General features: G+C 48.8%; 1 protein-coding gene across 1 annotated transcript; it reads right to left on the bottom strand.

The window, feature by feature from the left end:
• Positions 1–63: 63 nt before the first annotated feature.
• Positions 64–7,268, bottom strand: LOC136658388 (putative methyltransferase DDB_G0268948). The gene is made up of 6 exons (XM_066634923.1): positions 6,848–7,268; positions 4,931–5,091; positions 3,992–4,205; positions 2,786–2,886; positions 2,105–2,242; positions 64–1,122 (listed from the first exon to the last, which is right to left on the bottom strand). Exons 1-6 carry the CDS (start codon positions 6,956–6,958, stop codon positions 1,032–1,034), a joined length of 816 nt encoding a protein of 271 aa, XP_066491020.1. The 5' UTR covers positions 6,959–7,268; the 3' UTR covers positions 64–1,031.
• Positions 7,269–20,166: the final 12,898 nt, after the last annotated feature.

Raw genomic sequence — 20,166 nt, 5'->3', positions numbered from 1 at the left:
AGGAACATTTTTAACATCCCCATGCAACAAAATCCAATAAGTAAATTAAAAGCTTACAAGAAGTAAAAGTCTAAAAATTTATTTAAAATAAAGAACCCTCCTAACCCTTCCAAACAGTTGCTGATCTGTTTAAAAAAAAAAAAAAATTCCCCAAACATCCCAAAGGCTGCAATCCTAGCCTCACTTACACAGGAGTAAGCCCCATTGATTATCATTGTTCAAAGCATATTCATAATAGCCTGTTAAAAGTACAAATCTGTAACATTTCCCCAAATGCAGTCACATCAAGTCTAATAATATTAAAAATAACACACATTGAAATGAATGGGGACCCACCTGAAACTGCCTCGTGACCCACCTAGTGGGTCCTGACCCACAGTTTGAGAAATACTGCTCTAATCAGTATACCACAGTGGTTTACTAGCTTTGTGACTTGTGTGATCCTCCTGCATTCTACTCTGAAGATAACTGCAACTTGCAGACAGAGGGGCTTCAAGGTCAGTTTTTTCCCCCCTCAATCCCTTTAGCTTGGGCCCCCACGGACCACAAGAGCTCAAACTTGGTCTGGTCTGGCATTGTGCAGGGGGATGAGTGAGGGAACTGCTCAAGGCCTTGCAGTGAGTTTCATAGCCAAGTGGGAACTTGAACTCGTCTTACGTTTTGTCCACTACTACACCACACTGCTTTTAAAAACGAAGAAATATTTGCTATACCTTGCCCATCCAGCATCTGTTCACATTCAGCATCTATTCTACACTTTTTCTGGGAATTAATACAGGTTGAGAAGTTAGGCACAGCAGTGGATTACAAAAATAGCTATAGATATGGTACATTTATCTGCATGAATGGAATTGTAAACTCAGAAGAAGAACATTTGAGAGGATTTCATCACCCTTTGATTCAGTACTAGCAGAGACCGCGCTTGTAGTTCTTTCTAGTTTAAAGTGTCTTTAGCTTTATTTATACAGTGAATCAATTTATAGGAAGAGACATGTTTGTTTGTGCATTGCTATCTTGATCTGCACCAGCCTTTAGGAGTTCTTGCAACCCAGAACACAGACATATCGCATCCCCAGCTCCACTGGGGTGTCACGTGAGGAGACGCCCATCACCTCCAGGAACCTGGGCAGAGAGGGGAGAAAAAAAATTTGGGTTTCAGTTCAAGACCCAATAGTATGAGACCAAGAGTGGCCACCCTGGCTTTGCCTAGCTCAGCAACCAAGCAGACATCCCTGAGAAGCACCCCACCATGGCCGAACTATCTTGTGTTTTTATTCAAAATGTATTAACGTACCTGTAAGCCACCCTTCAGTTTTCCAGACTCCCAGCATGGTTTAATTAAAACTGTGTCAAATATAGGCGCCCCCCTCCCATAATTGGAAAGGTTCCTGCTGCTACCGCAGATAACAGAAACCGCGAAAAGCAGCAAACCCTACAAGAAGCGGATCACAAATTCCCCCCATCGTGCAAATGACTTGTCTTTGATTGCAGCCGTCCTGGGCTGTCTCTGTGCTGCTGAAAACGCTAACAGGAGGCAGAGAAACCTAACAGGAAGCAGGTTGGTCACATTTTTTTCAGTCCTCCAACCCTCTTCCTGCCTCCTGTTAGCGTTTGACTTGTCCTTGGTAATTTAGCTAAAACAGTTAAAGAATTCATCTGGTGGCCATGAGTTCCACAGGATGAGTGAACTAGTTTGCAGTGTAGGTCTAGTCTGAGAAAGAGGTACAAGAAGCAGCAAACACAAACTTCAGCATAGCCCCTGAGCCTATCTTGGCCAGCATCCTCCTTTCAACAATGGCCGTTGAAGATATCAGGAAGCTTGAATCATCATGTGAAGGCAAAAAGCCCTCCCCAGGTAGCTTGTTCTATGGTAGGGGTGGCCAGACTGTGGCCCACAACCCACACGCAGCTCTTATAGTGTGCGACTCAAGGAAATATATTGGCTGAGCTCTTGTTTGCGTAGAAAGGTAAATAAAAATTTTTCAAGCATTATTGCAGCTCTGAAACATCTTTTGCAACTCTCAAAATATTTGAAGTTTCATCATATGTGGCTAATACAGTAAGCAAGTTTGGCCACCACCTGCTCTGTGAAAATGGTTCTTACCTCCTCTCAGTGTTTTGGATGAGAGATTTTGCTTCCTCAGGATGGGCTTTCAGAAATTTTTGGTACATGGAGAATGACTGGATGTAGCCCATCACCTCGGCAATGGTCATGGGAACTTTTTCGACAATATCAGTGACCCTGGAAAGAAAGAGTGCGGCATCAGTTTTAATTCAAAAGGCCATCCCCTAGTCACTAGAGGTAGACTGCACCTGTCCGAGAAGTTCCAGACAGCCATCGTGATCAATACGTATTGACCAACCTCCCGCACCATTCATTTGTGTGCATCATTCCCCTTTAAAGCCAGTGGCCGCCAGATCTTGTGGCAGGAGGTTTCAAAAGTAAATGGTGCATTGTATGAAAGAAGCCTTGCCCCAAATCTCTTGCCCCCAGTCTCGCTAGGAGAAACCAAGTCCTAGCATTATTTGAGGAAGAGGAGGGAAGTTTCTTTGCTCTGCTCTCTCCCTACCAGTCATCATTTTACAAACCTTAGCCACCATTTTTCATCCATTGCGGTCTCTTTCCAAATGAAAACATCCTCCTGCTTTCATCTTTCCTTGCAAGGAAGGTGCATCCACTTCCTGATCGTTTGGGCCGCCCTTCTCTCCAAGGGGCTGCAACCAGCCTCGCTCGGCCCTTTGCCCAAAACGCAGCCATGCCCATAACCTTACAAAGTCCAGCTACCTCTCCTTGTCTTGAAATGGCAGGGAATCAAAGATGAATTTGTAGTCATCCGTGACGCGCTTGACCTTTTCGTCTCTGTAGGGAAGGAGAGGTTTGTGAATCTGAAAAGAACGAGGGAGTTAGCACAGCAGTGAAGACCTCCTCTGTGACTGGTAACTGTCTCTGCACCTACTGTTCAGGTGTAGTCTGTCTTCCGGGAGACTCTTCTGGGTTCTGTGGTGCTGTTTCTAGGGTAATTGTCTGTAGAAGTGAATTATCGGTTCCTCTTCTTCCACTGTTTCTGCCAGGACAGACAGTTGCCCAAGAAACAGAGCCACAGAACCCAGAAGAGCTTTCCAGCAATTTTCAACCACTGCGCTCCAAACTCCTATGGCACGCCTGCGGACCTTTCACGGCACATCAATGTGTCATGGCACACCGGTTCAAAATTGCTGACCTACTACCTGAGATTTCAGTTCCTTTGACATGGTTGTAGCATGGAGTTTGTCTTTCTGTATTTTCAGAAAGGAAGGGCCAGGTGTTGTATTTGTTATGTATTAGGCATCAGTGAGTGAGAGGCAGGTAGCCTGCCCCCCCCCAAAGGGGTTTAGAATCTAGAGACAGAAAGAGGGCAGTGGGGGCTTGGGGGGTTGATCAGGGGGAGGGGTTGATCAGGGGGAGCACATGCCATTGTTTCAGTTGAACAAAACAAGTCATTTCACAGTCATCTGTGAACTGCATCTGCAGCTACGCATGAGCTGAACATGCCAAACTGCTGTCTGGCCGGTTTTGTCTGCATTGCCAGGCAGCTGACACCTAGAGCAGCAATTTTCAACTGGTGTGGCGTGAAAGATCCACAGGTGTGCCATGGGAGTTCGGGGCACAGCGGTTGAAAAATCACTGGAAAACTCTTCTGGGTTCTGCAGCTCTGTTTCAGGAAGGAAAAGGAACAGACAATTCGTGACTACAGACAGTTGCCCTAGAAACAGAGCAGCAGAATCCAGAAGAGTCTCCCAGAAGCAACATCACAAGAGGTCAGTGACCTCTGGCTGATTATGGCCAGTGACCATAAAGGTCAATGTGCTATGAGATTAAAAAAGTCACACCAGCTCAGGCAACACCGCTGAGGTGTGGCACTTCTTCACACACACACACACACAGTTATCTAGAGTCTTCGTCTTCACAGAAAGAGGGTCTCTCTTTGGAAACGTCTCTTTGTTGTCTCACCTCGCGGAAAATCTCTGTCAACTTCTCTGTACAGTTCTTATAGTATATTTGGACATCCAAGGTGCAGGAGATGAAGGCCACGCAGCCAGATGGCTTGAGGATTCGGTTCACCTCCTGCATGAAGGGGGGCAGGTCGAACCAGTGGACGGCGGTCAGGCTCATGACAAAGTCCACCGAGCGGTCTGGGAAGGGGAGCTTCTCTGCAGGGCACACTCTAGGTGAGAAACAGGAATGGAATGATTACAACTTCCTCCCAACCAGGGGAGGGGGGTGTCCCAGCAGTCAGTTTCTCGTGCCCTACTGATGCCTGTGTCTTCTGGAGACCTTTGGTTGGCCACTCTGAGGAACAGCAGATGAACCTTTAGCAGGGAAGGGATCAACACAAGGCCCCCTTATGCAGCCATCAAGGGAACAGTGCCACGACCACTTCTGCCAGCCATTGTCTCCTACAGAAACTCAGGACTAACCAGCAGCTGGGGGGGTCCCCCTCCCCTTACTGTGGAAGTGAGTGTAGGTTAAGCAGCATTGCAGTGAGGAGCTGCTCCCAGCATCCTGCCTCACATAGCACAGCATTTACCCCACAGAGAGGGGAGTGGCCCACCAGAGGTCACGTTCCCACGTCCCCCTTCAGATCAGCCCCAACCTCTGGCCTGATCCAGGAGAACTCTGCTTACGTACATTGTGTGCTGGGACTTCGAAGAACTATTAGGTCTACCCCTTTGACTATTTGCCAAGGCACTGTGCATTCTGGGCAATGCAAACACTGCAGCCGTCCCTGGTATTGCAGTGCGCAAGAAGGAAGGTGTCCAGGTGGATTCAGGAGTAAGGCAGAGTTAAATGCAGCTCGGCGAGCAAGTTGTATGACTCAGGTTCACACAACCCAAGGAGAATGTGAAGCCAAGGAGGAAGGAGCCTGACGAGGGATGGATTGGCACTTACTGATAAGAGATGTTTGGAGGGTGGGGTGCCCCCTTGGCCTCCTCGATCTGGGCTTGGCTGATGTCTGTAGCCACCACCTTCTCGAAACGCTTGGCCAGGAAATGAGTGCCTTGCCCTGTGCCACAGCCCACATCTGCTGCCAGCTGGAAGGATTTTGCTCCCTGAGGAAAGATGGCAACATCTTAATGAAATTCTCCACCCGATCACTCAGAGCCTGCCGTTTCATACCGGAGCATTTTCCTCTAGAATAGCAGTTTTCAACCAGTGCGCTGCAAAAAGTCCACAGGTGAATGGCAGGAGTTTGGAGCACAGGAGTTGAAAATGGCTGAAAAAACTCTTCTGGGTTCTGTGGCTACTTAATAATAATAATAATAATAATAATAATAATAATAATACAGGTATTTCTATACCGCCTTTCTTGGTCCTCAGATTTCTCCTCGGACTTTATTCAAGGCGGTTTACATAGGCAGGCTATTTAAATCCCCGTAGGGATTTTTAAAATTGAAAGAAGGCTCTATCTTTCAAGAGCCACAACAATTCAGATGTTTCATTCTGATCTGGCCTCCATCCTGGCCTCCATCCTCCCACGCTCAGAGCAGATGGAATAACTCAGCTTCAGCTTGTCAGCTGCTTCAAGGTTGCACGGTGCCGGTGGCCTCGAACTGGCGACCTTGTGGATGTTATCTTCAGGCAAATGGAGGCTCTACCCTCTAGACCAGAACTCCTGCCCTATTTCTAGGGCAACTGTCTATAGTAGCAAATTGTCTGCCCCTCTTCCTCTGTTGTACAGCGGAGGAAGAGGGACAGACAAGACAATTTGTTATTATGGACAGTTGCCCTCAAAACAGAGGCGCACAATCCAGAAGAGTCTCCCAGAAGCTGGAAGTGAATCACAAGAGGCAAGGACCACACAGAAGGCCATAGAGACCAGTGCGCCATGAGAAAAAAAGGCATTGAAAATCACTGCTCTAGATATAGGCTAAAAACCAGTTGTCACCTGAAAGGCATTTTTTGCTGTTGCATGAGCTGGTGCAACATCATGAAAAATTGACAATATTCTACTAACTATGGGGCATAGGAAGCAGGCTGGAAGCCCATTCAGGTGGTTGCAGCTGAGCAGCTGAAGTGCCACATTCCCTTGGGTGCACGAATCCCTGTGTGACTGCATGGGGGACAGACACAATCGGTTGCCAGCACCTGTCATCACAGTTGGACTTCTTCCAGCTGCCTCTCTAGATCAGTCAGGATGGGAACCTGGAGCCTGGTGGTTCAGGCAGTGAGCTGTGTGCCTCCAGAGGGTTCAGGGCCAGATCCAGAATCGGCAGCATTGGGACTCAGCTGACACCCTATGCCAGTATTGCACATGCCGACCAAAATTCTTGCAGCATTGCCAGCGCCCACACTTGCTAAAGGCAGAAGCAGCAGGAGAGAATTCTGCATTTGTGACCAATCAGGAAGCCCCTGCTCTTAACTGATTAATCAATCACTTGATTAATTACACATGATTCAATTAATTATTATTTAATTAAAATATTTCTATGCCACTCTTCCTGTGTCCAAAGTTTCCTGCTCTAGCTACAAATGCAGTAGCCTTTGCCAAGTCCCTCTCTGTCTCAGCCTTGCCCGCCTGCAGTAGAGTATGTGCCGACCTTACAGGGCTGTTGTAAAATATCACGGCAAGAAAGTGTTGTTAGACTCTCTTAAGACACAAGTGCTTGTCCTCTTTGGACAGAACCTCAGGGAGCCTCTGCCATGGTTCAAGAGAGAAGCCCAACCTCCAGTATGACATGACATGTGGAGAGGGCCAACTCCTCTGGATCTTAGCTAATCCCCTGCAGGGTAGTTCCAGGCTCCCTGACTGGTGGCCAGCCACCTGCTCCACAACCACCCTCCTTGGAACTTCACCTGGCTCCTTACCTTTTTCTCCAGGTATGAGAATATCACTCCTTGGACAGCCTCCTGGGGTGAGAATCTGTACTTCTGATAGACAGCGGCATGGTCTTTGCCCTCAAACAGCTGAGTGGCCATTTGTGCAGCTGACCTTGTGCAGAAAGGTGGAAGTGCCGTAGTCTACTTTTGCGTGTATGGAGGGTGCTGTGTTTGTTTGAACTTGGGAATCAAAGAGTTGGGTGGAGCAGGGAATTTTCTCCTCCTCCTTGTGTTGAAGAAGGAGCTCCACCTTCCAAAAATTTTAGCCTAGAGAAAAGCATTCAGTAGGAGAGACAACTCAAGATTACTGGATGGCAAATAGAATGGGGCAGAGCACCGACCCTGATTGGTTAACCTGCCATGCATTTATTTGCATGCTCTCCTTTTTGGGGAAGGTGTACCAAATCCAAGGCAGTACGGACTATTTCCTCTCTATTTCCTGTAGCAGTGCTGATTGGCCAGCCCTTAAGCCCTTCCCTCCTCCTCAGCCAGTTGTGCAGGATGCTGACTACCACAAGGGCCAGGCACTCATCAAGCCTTTCCACAGCTATGCAGTGGGCCCATTGGTTGGCCTCTGTGGCAATCACTCCACAGCTTTCCCACCCAGAGCAAAGTTCTAGATAAAGCGAAAGAGGAGTGTTGTACAGTCACATCAACACTAGATGGAGCGCTTTCTCCAATTTCATGCGCACCCAGCGGTGCGATCCATGTGCCTCTGAAGTTGTACAGTATTGCAAGGGGAAGCACTTATTCTGGGCACTTTTTCTGTTTTAGAAGTTTCAATCCTTGGGGAAAAGTGGGTCTCAAATACAGCTTGGCAGGTCATAACTTGCATCTAAACAAAACAGTAAGTGAAAGAAATATACAGAGAGCACACAGCATGTTCCCTTCTTGCAAAAACAGGATGCCACAGTTAAGTCCTGGCATAAAATGGATCTCCTGAATTGCACTAAGAAGTCCCAAGTTAAATACGAATCATGTGCTGTAGTCATGTCTTGCTTCCCAAAGCAGCCAGCCAGGTATTTTCCTGTAAGCCCACCAGCATCACCTGCAGGCAGTGGCATACCTAGAGGGAGAGCAAAGCACTAAGTTTTGCAGGAAACCTCACCACAGCATGCAAATGGTCCCTCCCCCTCCCCTTCAGAGTCATTCCAGGCCACAAGAGCTCTCTAGCTACACTACTGCCTGCAGACAATACAGCCCCTGAGGTACTGCCTCTGGATAAGGAGGCTCAATATTTATTTATTTATTTATTTATTTATTTATTACATTTTTATACCACCCTTCCTCCAAGGCAGTGTACACAGCTGCTCCCCTCCTTTTGTCCTCACAACAACCCTGTGAGGTAGGTGAGGCTGAGAGAAAGTGACTGGCCCAAAGTCACCCTGGGAAGCTTCATGGCTGAAGGGGGATTTGAACCTGGATCTTCCAGGTCTAACTCCACCTGCCAAATCACTACACCACCCTGGCAATGTGACCATCATGAATTGTCATTGGGTTTGGGAGAAGGTGTGAGGGGAGCAATTTAAGTAAACTGAGTCGTGAGGTTTGCTTGGGAACAAGTTGTGACTCAGAAACTCGAGTCTTTTGACCCGCCACTCTGGTTGCTCCGAGGGTGTGCTTGCTTACATTTTTTTTGCGGCTTCTGCACCCTGAAGACCTCATGGGTCATCCGGAAGCTGATTCAAACCAGCACAAGCAACAGACTTGGAGGGTAGGTTGGCTCCAGGAGGTGGGGGCAAGGGGTGAAGTCCACCATCATCACTCTGATGAAGTCAGCCCTGCCTGCTTGCTGCCTACCCCCAAACTGCTTATGTGCCTGTGCGCTACAGGCTAGGCTGCAATGAATGAATGTGCAGTCCACTCACTAGTATCCTCCACAGTTACATGGGTGAAAGTCCCATTGACCCTAATTAGACTTCTGAGTTGAACTGCAAGGGTCATAAGCCTCCTGGCTGAAGGTGACCCTCCCTCCCTCCTCCCTGCCCACCTGCCACTTCGGTCTCCTTACTTGCACTGAGCTGGGACACCTCCTCCCTCCTTCTCTCCCTTTAGGTCTATCCATACTCAGCGCTCCTTCTAAGGGCAGAATTGGGAGTTGTAATGTGATTGGGGGTGGGTGGGTTCATCACTGGGGTTCATGTCCCAACACATGATCAACACTTTCTGCACTGCTGCGCTCACTAGAACAGCAGAGCTTTTGTTTTCCAATGGTACAGGGACATCAGGGGAGTGTTAAATGAGAACTGACACACACACACACACACACACACACACACACACACTTCCAGCAGGTCCATTTTTTTCTGCGGAGCTGTGCCTGACTCGTTTATCAAAAAGACTGACTCAAGTCCTGAAAGTGCTGCCCATTGAGACTCATGTATGAGTTGAGTCAAAGGGGACGGGGACTCGGAACTTGACTCAAGTCTTGCCACGGTGGGTTGGCACATCCCTGCTTGTAACCAGCGTGTGCCCTCTGCACATCCTCAGACACCCATTCCCTGTTATGAATTCTTCTCCCAGAACCAAATATTGCCAGTCAAACTCTTAGCAGCTGGGGACCCTCGCTCTGAATAGTCTTGATTCTTGGTCAAAAGTTACAGGACAGTCCCGATACAGGAATTAGGGCTCCTGGGGAAAAAATGGTTACGCATTTCATGAACAGAACTATTTTTTTTCTGTCCAAATATAGGCCAGCTCTGCCCTCTGCTCACCCCATTGTTGACGGCTCCCCTCCTCTTGCGCTTTAGGGATTTAAACGCTGCAGATTAAGCCATCGTCCTTCCCATGTCCCTGTACTAATGTCTCTCTCTCTCTCTCCAGGTCTAAAAAAAGAATGAGAAGCTGTTCAAAACTCTGCTTTATTAAGCACACAGTGGGCCACCGACAGTTCACCCTCTGGTCTATAATGTACACAATTTTACCTGATGTGCTAAACTACTGCTCATCACAGCAGTGGAGCAGGTGACTTCTGGTATCCTTCACCCTAAAATGGGCAGAGAGATCCATGTGGGCTAAAAGCATCAGATTCCATGGAGGTACAGGAATAGGAACAGCAGGATGTTTGCCCTGGAAGCAAGAGGGCAATAGAGAGCCATCATGCATGGCTGGCAAAAATTTCAGTTTAAAGCACACAGTTTAAAGACAGGGAAGCTCATCTACAGGACTGATCTCCTCACTGACACACTCTTGCAGAGTGTTGGAAGCAGGCCCATAGCCAGGATTCTAGAAGTGGGGGGGCAACTATTTTTTCAAGGGGGGCAATGATGTCAGGTATCTATACTGGTGGGCAAAATGAAAGAATAAGTATGGAGAAACATCAAATACCCGAAACTCCCCCAAATTTCATGACGAGAAAATAATTTGTTGTTTTTTTTAAAGATGCATTCATTAGCTGTAAAGCGATGTAACAAGAATTGGCATAGAATAAATGCCCTTCTGCATGCCATGGAAAATGTATTGCCTACATAGAAATAACATGCAGCATATCCTTTCATTTACACACCAGTGCAATACACAGGCCGGCAACCCCGCAAAAGTAAAACATACCACTGTGATGCAGGGAGTATTTACTTGTATTGAAAATGCCTATCTAGCACCTATCTAACACCTATATAGTGCCTATCTAGCACCTATCTAACACCTAAAGTGCCTATCTAGCACCTATCTAGTACCTATATAGCACCCATATAGCACCTATATAGCACCTTTCTAGCACCTATGTAGTGCCTAACACCTATTTAATGCCTACATAGCACCTATTTACACCTATTTAGCACCTATCTGACACCTATACAGTGCCTATATAACGCCTAACAGCTATATAGTGCCTATTTAACACCTATATAGTGCCTATCTAGCACCTATCTAGCACCTATTTAACACCTATATAGTGCCTATATAACACCTATTTAGCGCCTGTCCAGCACCTGCCTATCTAATGCTTATTTAACACCTAACACCTATATAGCGCCTATCTAGCCCCTACCTAGCACCTACATAACACCTATTTAATGCCTAAATAGCACCTATATAACGCCAATATAATGCCTATTTAACACCTATATAGCATCTATTTAACACCTATCTAGCACCTAGCACCTATTTAACACCTATTTAGTGCCTATCTCGCACCTATATAACATTTGTCAATCTAACAAATCTAACACCTATATAGCACTTATCTATCACCTATATAATGCCTATCTAGCGCCTATCTAGCACCTGTATAACATTTCTCAATGACACATTGCTGATGCATACATATTAAAATAAAATGTATTTACTTAAAAGCAAGAGGAAAGATATGCTAGTCAAATACAGTAACGTCATTGGAACTCTAGTTTTTTTTACAATATTCATTACTTTTCAAAAGCAAAGTACAAAAGATTTCAATTTATTGACTCTACTTGGTTGAGCTGAACCCTCCCAGCTTTCTGAAAGTTGAATCTCCTTAGAACCAGGCATGGATCCAGTGTCTATTTGGGAGGGGACCATGAGCATGACCTTCAGAGCCCAGGTCAACCAGGCAGGTAGACCTGGGCTCTTGACTTGGAGCCCAGGTCTACCAACTGGTTAGACTTTCCTGTGCACAAAAAATGTTGCAAAAAGGGCTTCAAAACACACCCAACTGACGCCAGATTAGATAAAGAGGACAGATTTGGAAAAAATGCTGGGGGGGGGCAACTGCTGGCTCGGGGGGCCAAAGCCCCCCCCCGGGTCCCCCCCCCAGCTACGGCCCTGGTTGGAAGAGTTAGGACAGACAAAAGAAAATACTTCTTGACCCAGCGTGTAATTGGTCTGTGGAACTCCTTGCCACAGAATGTGGTGATTGCTTCTGGTCTGGATGCCTTTAAAAGGGGATTGGACAGATTTCTGGAGGAAAAGTCCATTATAGGTTGCAAGCCGTGATGGGCCCGTGCAACCTCCTGGTTCTAGAAGTGGTCTGTCTCAGAATGCCAGATGCAAGGGAGGGCAACAGGATGTAGGTATCTTGTGGTTTTGTGTACTCCCTGAGGCATCTGGTGGGCCTTACAGGAAGCCAGATTAGATGGGCCTTTGGCCTGATCCAGTAGGGCTCTTCTGATGTTCTTATGTTGAACATCAGACTTCTTTGGAACACAGTGCAGTGATTTGCAGCCTAAGGCAAGCATTACCTCTTCCCTCAAGCCTGCTTCGTCTTTTGAACCCTCTTGTACATACCTATTCTCGGTCCATTGACTTTCTCCTTCCTAGCTCTCCCATTCCTCCGGACGCTTCATCTCTTCTCCTGCACACCCCTCACCTTGTCTTTCATGCTTACCTCGAGTGTTAAGCCGGCAGGCAGGTGGTGTGCCCGCCTAACCATTTCATGAGCAATGTCTGCCGGCGGGCTGGAGGCATTTGAAAAATATCAGTCCTTAAATACTCCAGCTCCTGTTTGATTGTTAAGAGAAACAAAGTTCTCCAAAGCTTTTAATTATTTGTGGAATGAATTAAATGTGTTGTTAGCCACAAATTTTGAAAGTACATACATTTTATTTACAGGGTTTTTGAAATCATGCAATTATTTAGTTTGCAGCACAATCCCATCTCGAGCTGGAACAGGCAGGCCAGGAGGCCTGCGCTGTATCCAGCACAAGTTAGGGCCCTGAAGTGGCTCAGCCAGAGGTAAGAGGAAACTCTTCCCCTTACCCCCAGGCAAGCCACTGCAGCCCGGATAGGTCTTTTAGGACTTGCGCCTCCTAAGGAGGTGGCATACGTCCGAGGAGAGCGGAGTGGCTGCACTGCTCGGGAACGGGGGCTAAGATCCAGCATATCTGCCGGGTTCTAGCCCCGCCTCCCACTCACCCCTGGGATTGCCTGCCACCCCAGTGTAGCTGCAATGCCACTAGGCAAGGGAACAAATGTTCCTTTACCTTGCGGAGGCCTCCATAACTACTCTCCCACCACAGGGTGCAGCACAAACCCCATTGGCACAGCTACACCAGGGCTGGAAAGTTGGACAGGATTTGGTCTTTAGGCAGGTTCTCTTTGTGTGGTGTTTTGCTGATGCACTTATGTACTCCTCTGTGTTGATCACATGCAGCAAAAAGGCAAATGGGATATGATTATGCACACACTTGCATCAAGAAGTTGCTTTCTGGTCTCATACTTTACTAATAGCTGCCTGGGGAGGGGGAATCTTGCTCAGAGATTTGCAGAATAGACCTCCCTGCTGTTTTCCTTTCACTTGTGCTTCTTTGCATTCAGCCAAAGAATGCAAGGAGGGGGGGAGTGTGTTTTAAATGCTTGTACCCTTTCTGTTAACCGTCTGGAACAGCCCTGACTCACAGCTGGCACTGCTGATGTGGTGAGTCACATAACAGCAGGTGAGCCCAAGAGGGTGTGGAACCAGTCGCCTGGCATTTAATTAAATCCATCAGCCAGGGATGCTTTTGATGGCTCTGCGTCCTTCTCTGGGCTGCACATTCCATTTTGTGACCTTCTTTTCATGGAAAGCTGCAATTTAAACCCGCCTTTGGGATCAGCGGGGGACGCAGCTGTTGGACGGCGGCTGACAAAGGCAGGCCCCTCCTGGCAACGCCAATTCCAGGTTGCCATTACCTGCAAATTACAGGGCTGAGATGAGTTCTTTTTGCTTTTGACTGAAGTGCCGCAGGAGTTGGGGGGGCTCTGGATTTCATGGCACCGCCTGCAGCCCATGTGCTTTCAGCACGGCGACTGGTGGGGGTGGGTGAAACACTGGCAATTATGTGCAATGGAGCCGATTGGGCAAGCTGATGCTTGTTATCCTGGGCCTCAACCTGAGGGGGGGTACTGTGAAGTCCGTGTTTACCAGGGTAGTCCTGGAGCTCTGGTTCCTATCCCCAAGCATGCTGGATCAGGCCAAGGGGACTGCTTCCTCTAGTGCCCATTCAAATGCCTCTGAGAAACCCACAGGCAGGAAATGAAGGCAAGAGTCTGCCCCTCTTGCCTTTTTTGCTGCTCCCTTTGATTGATTGATTGATTGATTGATTGATTGATTGATTGATTGATTGATTGATTGATATTGGGGAATTGAAATGGGGGGAAAGGGTAACCCCACTCCTCAGGCTGTGGGGTTTCTGATGATGGGGGCAAGACTTACATGCTCCTCTCTATGTCTATGCAAACTGGTATCAATTAAGCAAAATTGTATATTTATTCATGGATTCATATGAAGTGGCTATAATTAGGAAAATTAATTAGAGGAAACAATGTATACCTGCACCTTTTGCATTGATTACACCAGTGCAGGGTTTTAATTCATTACTGCTAGCTTAAAGCAAATGGCTTCATTGGTGACTCTGTTGTTGAGCAGAGAAGGTGTGGGACCAGCCTTGGAAGGTGGGAATGGTCTTGGAAGTGACCCCTCTTGACTTCTTTCGGCTCTGAAGGCAGAAGGAGCTGACATCAAGCCAAGTCTGTTTGGTTGGGCACAATGATGTACTGTGCGTGCAAGCAAGCCAGGATCAGGGAGCTTTCCTCCACCTAAGGGGCCCAGCAGCGTTGACCCAGCTGTTCTAGGGCCTCCTGACCTGGCACTGGGATAGTTTGACCTCCTTCGCTTATTGCTCTCCAGTCTGCCAGCTGCAGCCAGTGTGGGTGGAAAGAAGAGCTGTTCCTGAGTCCAGCCGCAAGCCTGAGACAAGGGATGTTCCCAAGGTTTAGCCTTCAGGCCAGGAAAGAATGAGATTTCCCTGGCACGTGGCAAGACGTTCAGGGCAGGGTTGCACCAGCAAGAAGTCAAAGCCTCCAGCATGGGTTTTGGGGCTCCATCTGGAGCCCTGGAGCTGCCCCCTGCTCAGCCTTCAGTGCTTAAGGCCACACGGTGGCACCAGGAATATTGTTATGGCAAGAACCCCGAGACCAGGAACGCTGAGGGAGGTCTTCATTCCAGGGCTGCCCCCTGGGAACATTGCATTTCCCAGGACTCCTGGCACCAGGGTCATTGCCCTAATAGAGGTGACTGTTAAGAGTAGGCAGTGCTGGGAACATAAGAACAGCCCCACTGGATCAGGCCATAGGCCATCTAGTCCAGCTTCCTGTATCTCACAGCGGCCCACCAAATGCCCCAGGGAGCACACCAGATAACAAGAGACCTGCAAGGCTTCCTGGGAATTGTAGTTAAGAACATAAGAACAGCCCCACTGGATCAGGCCATAGGCCCATCTAGTCCAGCTTCCTGTATCTCACAGCGGCCCACCAAATGCCCCAGGGAGCACACCAGATAACAAGAGACCTGCAAGGCTTCCTGGGAATTGTAGTTAAGAACATAAGAACAGCCCCACTGGATCAGGCCATAGGCCATCTAGTCCAGCTTCCTGTATCTCACAGCGGCCCACCAAATGCCCCAGGGAGCACACCAGATAACAAGAGACCTGCAAGGCTTCCTGGGAATTGTAGTTAAGAACATAAGAACAGCCCCACTGGATCAGGTCATAGGCCCATCTAGTCCAGCTTCCTGTATCTCACAGCGGCCCACCAAATGCCCCAGGGAGCACACCAGATAACAAGAGACCTCATCCTGGTGCCCTCCCTTGCATCTGTCATTCTGACATAGCCCATTTCTAAAATCAGGAGGTTGCACATACACATCATGGCTTGTACCCTGTAATGGATTTTTCCTCCAGAAACTTGTTTGATCCCCTTTTAAAGGCATCCAGGCCAGATGCCATCACCACATCCTGTGGCAAGGAGTTCCACAGACCGACCACACGCTGAGTAAAGAAATATTTTCTTTTGTCTGTCCTAACCCGCCCAACACTCAATTTGAGTGGATGTCCCCTGGTTCTGGTGTTATGTGAGAGTGTAAAGAGCATCTCCCTATCCACTCTGTCCATCCCCTACATAATTTTGTATGTCTCAATCATGTCCCCCCTCAGGCGTCTCTTTCCTAGGCTGAAGAGGCCCAAACGCTGTAGCCTTTCCTCATATGGAAGGTGCCCCAGTCTAGTAATCATCTTAGTCGCTCTCTTTTGCACCTTTTCCATTTCCACTATGTCTTTTTTGAGATGGGCTAGATGAGTCTTGCAGAATTTACTTTTATTTGTTACTAGAACTCTGAGGTCTGCTCATCAGAAGCATGTACACAACCCTGGCTTGGGGATGGCAGGTATACTCTTAGAATTAGGAGCAAGGTGTCTCTGACCCTGGGAATATGTTTGCAGCGCCAGAACTAAGCTCACAGTCCTTTCACACAAAAATCCACTCCGGTTTTCCTCCAAGCTGTTACTGTTTCAGCAGCCCACAGTAATTTGGGGGGGAAGAGAGAACCTTTTTGCGCTTGATAATGTTAAATTGCTGGGAGCCAGTCCTTGCTGACTGGCTGCAAATCACTCACAGCCAATCCTATCCACACTTTCCTGGGAGTAAGCCCCATTGACTCTAATGGGACTTACTTCTGAGTAGACATGCATAGGGTTGGGCTGTCAGATGTCTACGTCTCCCTTCTAGGCGATGAGAACACAACCCATGCCATCTACTGAGTCAGGACCTGAGCCCCTCTAGTTCAGTACGGACCACACAAACTGGCAGCAGCTCTCCAGTGTTCCAGGCAGGGTTTTTTTCCAGGCTTACCTGATGGTACGACTAGGGATTGAAGCTGGGACCATCTGCCTGTGAAGTGGGGACTCTGCCACTGACCTACAGTGGGGCCATGAGGTTCTGGGTTCAACCTGAAAACTGGGGTCATCCAACATCCCGCCTGGCCCCGTTCATGGGGAGGCAAAGAGGGAAGAGGAATTTCATCAGGTAGTAGTTGGCAACCTTCAGTCTTGAAAGACTATGGTATCGCGCTCTGAAAGGTGGTTCTGGAACAGCGTCTAGTGTGGCTGAAAAGGCCGATTCGGGAGTGAATTTCATCAGGAGTTACTGCTTAAGAAGCCCTTCAAGTAACAGTTAGACAAAGGGCAGAGATTTCCTCCGGTCGTTTTCTGTCTGGGACCCAAAAGTTATTTTGATGACATCACCCACCAGCTGAGATGGTAAAAATAGGAAGAAAAACAGCTAAAAATAGAGCTGGGAGGACCTTGAGAGCAGAGTGGCTTTGGAAAAGGCAAGGCAGGAGAGGCCAAGATGAGCCACAGGGCTTCCTGCTGCCTGCCGCAGGCCGGTGTGGGGTGGAGAATGAGGACTGTCCGCACCCTCTTTCTCTCTGCTCCGCAGAGCTCCCTCGTGGATCGCTGCTCTTGGCTCCCGGAGGATTCTTTCCTGGCACTGCCAAAAGCACCGGATAAAAATGGCCTTTTCCTGCATTTGTTGCTCACATTCAACCCACCAGAGCCGGCAGATGTGGCTGGGTCAGCTCTGCAGGGTTTAACTGAGGCCAGTTTCCAGGCGGTGAGGGGGGGGGGAAGCCATGGGATGGTGATGAGCGGCTCACACAGTGTCTGTGCAAATCACTTCCCAAACTCCATTCTGGAATTGGAGTGGATACAGACACAGCCACCGGTTTCACTGCCTGGCATTGGCGCCTTCCCCCCACCCCCGCGGATGCAGCACTCGACATTTGTGCAGCAACTTTCTGAGTGTCCAAACCATCCGTGTGTATCATCCTGACACTGTCTTTACAACAACCTTGTAGGATAAGCGAGGGTTATGACCCACTTATTGCAGATGGGGAGAGCGGGAGGGAGCGACTTATCTCAGACCATCTGGTGAGTCCATGGCAGGGAAGTTTGGATTCCCAGCTTGCAGCCCAAACCTAACAAGACCCCCCACCCCCACACCGGTGGAGTGCACCCGGCATCCATGGGGGTGGGCACCCTGGTGATCTCCTTGGAGTTAACCTCCACAATCCCAGTGAGTCTCTTTGGAGCTTCACCAGTTATTTTGCTGGCACACATTCAAGGAAGGTAAGAGAGAGGGAACAGGGGAGAGAATAGGGTTAAGATACCGTCACACACCAGTGCTGCTGGTAACTGCCCCTCCCTTCCACCTCCTGTCTGCCCCTCCCTGCCCAGACCCTCCCTGTTCCCCCCTCCCCACCCCATTCTGCCTCCATCCCCCACCCCCCTGCTGCCAAGTAGCCAACTGTGGGAGCAGGCCTCTGGCCCCACCACAATTGGGAGCAACAGTGCTCCCAAAATGGTCACCATTGGCATGCTGCCAATGCCCATTTTATGACAGCAGAACAGTGTTCCGCTGTCATAATGGGCGGCACAGCCCTGGTCAGAACTGGGCTGTTAGTCTTTCAGCTGCAACGCTATTCCAGCTCTTGGGCGTAGCTATTCAGGCTGCCTCATCTTGAGTCAGGACCTTGGTTTATCTTGTTCAGTATCACCCAGCAGGGACTCTCTGGGGTTCCATGCAAGGCTCTCTGTTCCCCTTCCCTCACTGGAAACACTGCCAGGAATTGGACCTGGGACCTTCCAGAGCTGCCACCCCATCATTCATGATGTCACATCTCCTTTAAGGACATTACTGGAGCCTTCCTTTATCCTGCAGGCAGGATCCACAGCCCAAAGTCTCCCCTTCCCAGGGCCAGTTATTTCTGACATCCCCCTTTCGGCCTGCTTGCAGTACAGTCTCTGCGAGGGCGGGTGGATTAGGGAGAAGGAAGGGATTGGCTCCTAGTGACCTTCTCCAGTGAAAAATCAGAAGAATTCTCCAGGGATGCCTGATGGGTCAGTACAGGCAACTGCAAGAGGAAAAGAGGCTCTTTTTAGCCCACTGGCCAGAGAGATTGTCTTTCTCTGGAGTTCTTTGTGGCTGGACTAAAGTGCCAGGAGCAGCAGATGGCAAAGTCAAGCTTCAAGGCCTGAGGTCCAAAGACCAAGCTCTCTTTAGGACTGTTTCTGCCACTCACTAGAGCTGAGTGCTTTTACCAAGCCCTGCAGAAATGGGATGTTGTCCTGGCTTGTCCGTTCGTCCCAAATTTGACGCAAACCTCAGAATGGGGGGGGGGGGCTGTTCTGTTTGTTTTCATCCCTTCGAAAGCACAGCATCATTTGCGCAGGCCCATCACGACATCTCGGTGGTTGTTAAAAACTTACATCCTATGTGCTGCCTGGCAGCCTCCAGTCCCAGGCCGTCATCATCGCCTCCTGAAACTGCCAGCGTCTCACGGCCGGGTTGTGCTGAGTCACCATCTCGGGGCCAGTGATGTCGTCATGGTTTTGAATGGATGACTGAGACTGACTGCTAAACAAGGCCAGTGGGGCTGCAAGGTGGAACTCGGGGCTTGCTTTCGAACAGGCCCCCCTTATGGGTCGTTAAATGCTGGCACACGGCTAGTCATTTAATCTCAGGACAGACAGAGACAAAGTACGTCTCTGTGCACTGCACGATTCACTTGTGGAGTTTGCAGCCACACGACACAGCAATGGCTGCTGGCATAGATGCCCTTTAGACAAATCCACAGAGGAGGAGAGTCTTCCGGGTCTGTTGGTCACGACGGGTGTCTAGATCCTCTGGGTTCACAGTACATCTTGCTTGGGAATGCAGCATTCACCTCCATTTTGCTCCCACCGCCCAGAATGGCTCTGAAGGGGAGGGGCTGCTTGCACAGCGCATTTAGACACCTGGAAAATATTGCAGGACATTGCACCCCCCTCCAGCTATGCCACTGGGTGTAGGAGGAGTAAACAGGGTCTCCAGTTTGGGCTGTAGCAATTTGGAGAGCTCTGTATTATGGAGCCAGGCAGCTCAACAGCAAGAGCTGTGGAACCCCCCTCGCTCTCCACTCCCACACACACTCTCTCTCCCATCACAAACCGTGGATTAACTCAGGCAGTGAAAGGAGAAGACAAATGAGACCTGGGAAGAGGAGAGGGTGATGAATGTGTTCTCCAAAAATAGGGGACGAGTCTAAGCAAAGTGGCATGTCAGATTCCTCAGAGGCTGCAGCTTAATCAGACAGGCATTCAAAAGGGATTGTGGGCTGTATTGCTGATGGGCTCTGTGGGCAGCTGGAAGAGCTATAGAAGAGTCTGCTGGATAAGACCAAACAACTCCCATGTCCAGCATCGTGTTTCCAAAAGTGGCCAACCAAGTGCCTCCAGGGAGCCCACAAGAAGGGCAGATGGGCAAGAGCTCTCCTTTTATTATCTCCGGATAATTCACCCAAGGGTACACTGCTCCTGTTCCTGGAAGTTCTATTCTAAATCATCCTGATTATGGCCATCTAAATGCCTCCTGGAAGTCCAAAAGCAGGGCAAGGAGATGAAAGCCCTATCCCATTGTTTTCCCCCAGCAACTAGTTCTTAGAGGTAGACTGCATTTGAAAAAGGAGGTTCTATTCTTGACTATTGTGGCTAATAAGCCCCCTGCTATATTAGACTGAAGAAAGGTCCATTTCATGCATT

The sequence above is a fragment of the Tiliqua scincoides genome, chromosome 8 (assembly GCF_035046505.1).
Source record: "Tiliqua scincoides isolate rTilSci1 chromosome 8, rTilSci1.hap2, whole genome shotgun sequence".
NCBI classification, from domain to species: domain Eukaryota; kingdom Metazoa; phylum Chordata; class Lepidosauria; order Squamata; family Scincidae; genus Tiliqua; species Tiliqua scincoides.
Note: the sequence above shows the minus strand (reverse complement) of the source record. Positions and strands in the feature narration are given on the sequence as shown.

Excerpts from the sequence above, each read along its gene's own strand:
- LOC136658388 (XM_066634923.1), bottom strand. The coding sequence starts at position 6,958 with ATGGCCACTCAGCTGTTTGAGGGCAAAGACCATGCCGCTGTCTATCAG. Across the intron at positions 5,092-6,847 it reads TCTCATACCTGGAGAAAAAG|GGAGCAAAATCCTTCCAGCT; the intron begins GTAAGGAGCCAG and ends ATCTTTCCTCAG. Across the intron at positions 2,243-2,785 it reads CCATTTCAAGACAAGGAGAG|GGTCACTGATATTGTCGAAA; the intron begins GTAGCTGGACTT and ends CTTTCTTTCCAG.